This window comes from Stegastes partitus, unplaced genomic scaffold (assembly GCF_000690725.1).
Source record: "Stegastes partitus isolate 25-593 unplaced genomic scaffold, Stegastes_partitus-1.0.2 Scaffold558, whole genome shotgun sequence".
Taxonomy (NCBI): Eukaryota; Metazoa; Chordata; class Actinopteri; family Pomacentridae; genus Stegastes; species Stegastes partitus.
The window spans coordinates 175,442-178,443 of record NW_007578289.1 but is presented as its reverse complement, the minus strand read 5'-3'; the positions used below and the strand labels follow the sequence as shown (position 1 = coordinate 178,443).

At 45.0% G+C, this 3,002-nt stretch overlaps 1 protein-coding gene across 1 annotated transcript; it reads right to left on the bottom strand.

Annotated features, from left to right (window-relative positions):
• Nucleotides 1-1,795: 1,795 nt before the first annotated feature.
• Nucleotides 1,796-2,602, bottom strand: bhlhe22 (basic helix-loop-helix family, member e22). The gene has a single exon (XM_008288421.1). The coding sequence runs from the start codon at nt 2,600-2,602 to the stop codon at nt 1,796-1,798; it is 807 nt and encodes a 268-aa protein (XP_008286643.1).
• Between the last annotated feature and the right edge of the window lie 400 nt (nt 2,603-3,002).

Genomic DNA, 3,002 nt, shown 5'->3' with positions numbered 1-3,002 from the left:
AATTCCACTTGTTCTCTAAATGAATTTGCAGCTTTTAGTGCTTTTCTTGCACAAGTTATTTCAGGAATATGTTTGAGACTTTTTCTGTGTAAAATCTTCTCGGTGTGGACAGTAAAGTGAGGGGGACAAAGGGCGAGTCGATCGGAGTGCAGCTGATGGCTGCGTTGTGATTAAAGACACCAAATTGCGGCAGTGAGCAGTGTCGTAATTACATTTCTTAATCACATTCTGGAGGTCTAATTGCCTTAACGATGTGTTTCATTACGTGAAGCCAGGTATTACAGTCGACAGTCTTCATACACACTTGTTTTCGAATTAACGTGTTATTACGCACCGTCATGGAAATCGTTATAATAATCACAATAAAGGTCAGCAGTGTTTTTTTAAGTTGTTGTTCGGAGGAGGACAAACATCTTATCGCAGCCCTCAGGTTAAATTCCTCAAACCACGTCTGGCCTTCGCCCCAAAGACTTACAGATCAAGAAAAGTTGCCAATTTTGATGGAGCAGAAAATTATTGAGCTTTTGTTTCAATACGTGAAAGTACAGAAACTGACCAATTAGAGCTGCATCACCTCCAGAAACTACCATCAGCTTAAATTATAATAAGCACGTGGAAATATAAAAGTTTGTGAAACCACCATGAAATGTCAAATTCTGGTTGAAGATTACAAAAAAAAGAAAAAAGAAAAGCAATTCCAAAATAAAAGTTAAAGGCAGTGTGCTCTGATTCCACTACACTCCACATCAGATGAATAACCAGAAGGGCTTTTTTGTTCTGTTGTTCAAAATATTTTAATAAAGCTTTTCAACACTGAAATACATACAAACGGCCCCCTTTGCTTATATAATAACTAAGGTATCTACAATAATCCACAGCCTGACCTGACAACGCGAGTAATCTGAAGACCTCAACTAAGAAACTAAGAAGAAAAGACGACAATGTGCAATGCAAGCAAAAAATATCCATCATAAATATCCAAATTAATAAATTACAAAAAGACACATCGAAACACCTGATAAACCTTGACTCAGGTTTTGTTTTTTTTTGCTAAATTTTTCTGGAATTTTATTATATCACAGTGCCCCCAAAATGAATTGTAATAGGCGTGCGCAACTATTAACAAGTGTCTGGATTTTTTTTTTAGCACATAAATATCTGACTGATTAATCCACTTAAACTTCTATTTTTTTTATTTAACTTTCCTCAATCGTGACATTCCACGTGCTCAATAAGAAAAGTTCGTGAAAACAGGCCTCGAACCATAAAAAATTGTCTCTGAGGTGAATGGAGAAGAAGAAAAAAATAAAGATAAACCGCAACTGAAATGAGAAAGCAGCAGATAAGTGAGGTTGTGGACTTAACGCTCCGGCGGGAAGGTGTCCATCTTATTCAAGTGAGAGAAAAAAAAGAAAGGAAAAAGTCGCGAGTTGTCAGGTCACCCAAATCTCCAAAAGGGTCCATCACAGAGCAAGTGATCAACAACTCACTCAGCCACTCTCACAGGCCTACTGTACTTCTGTTTGGTCTTCACTGCCATTCATACCAGCACTTTAAGGATGATTTATATACACAATCAAGTATTGTTTGAACAAAAAAGAAAAGCGCGTTTTAATGCATTTAGTAAATATTATAAAAGTATTCATCGGCATTACTTTTTGTCTCTAGCCTACTGACTTCAACAACAGTAGCCTCACAGGGTTTTTTTTCTCCTTTTTCTTTTTCTTTCCAAAAGTGTCCTTAAAAGTGGGTTCTGTTCTCTCGTGTGCTTCTCTTGAGTCTTTATCAGGCGCAGTTAAGGCTTGTCAGTGCACTGTTTGCAGAGGCTGGAGGTGGCATTGTTGAACAGGGCACATTTATCGGGGCAGGAGGACGCAGCCACTCCGGTGGGGAACGGGTATCCGGGCGGCTGATCGTACGCGCCCAAGCCGGGAGCCGCCAGGGCAGTGGTGGCCGGTATCGAGGCTGCAGAGATGGCTTGGCCCTGGTTGAGATACGCCACTAGCCTCCTCATCTCCTCCAGTGCCTGCGCCTGCATGAGGATGTAGTTTTTGGCGAGCAGCAAAGTGGCAATTTTGGAGAGTTTCCGCACCGACGGGCTGTGCGCGTAGGGGATGACCGCTCTGAGCTCATCCAGCGCGTCGTTCAGATCGTGCATCCGTCGTCTTTCTCTGGCATTGATGTTTAGCCTCAGTAATTTCTGCTCTTTGGTTTTCTTACCTCCTTCGGCTTTCCCCGCGGGCACCGTCCGCCCGTCGGCCAGCAGGACCATGTCACACCTGCCGTCGCTGTCATCGTCGGGGCTCTGCTCTCCGCCGCTGCTCTCCGCCGCCGAGGTCCTGTTGGCGCTCTCCCCGTAGTTGACGCACAAAGATCCGGTCGGCAGACCCAGTGGCCCCCCTCTACCTCCCGCCAGTACCCCCGGCTGAATCGGGTCTTGGTCGGCCTGGTCAAAGCAGCTGATCGGTGACTGGCGGTCTCTGGCTGGTAGTTCAATGCCGGCAGCCGATCTGAAAGGGTCCATTTTTTTCGTGGACACAGCGCTGAGAGTTTTGTGAAAAATGTCCCCTGCGCCGCCGTTCAAGTTCATCCTCCTGTCCATAGCCTTGTGGTTTGCGCGTCGTCGCAGGCTACGGGCGCTTCTGGAAAACTCTTGACGCGTCTCTGTGAGTTTCTTCCTCTGTTTGTCCTTTTACCAGTTTAGTTGCGTGTCAGCGGTGAAGTTGCGGGTTCGCTCCACTTGTCAGCTGAGGTGTAGAGACGAGGAGGAGACTCGTGTAATAAGTGCTGCTCTCTCCTGCCTCTCTCTCTCTTTCTGTGTCTGATTCACCTTCACCGGATCTCCACGATGATCCTCGTTACGCACAAGACGCTTCAGTCTTTTTACATCATTATCTCGAGGCGGGTTATTAAAAAGGATTCGCCTATTGGGACAGAGACACCCTCTCCCCCTCTCACTCTCCACCCAATCAGGTTAACGTTTTAATTAATGGCATTTAAAG

What these genes read in the sequence shown, in the direction of transcription:
- bhlhe22 (XM_008288421.1), bottom strand. Translation starts at nt 2,602, where the DNA reads ATGGACAGGAGGATGAACTTGAACGGCGGCGCAGGGGACATTTTTCAC.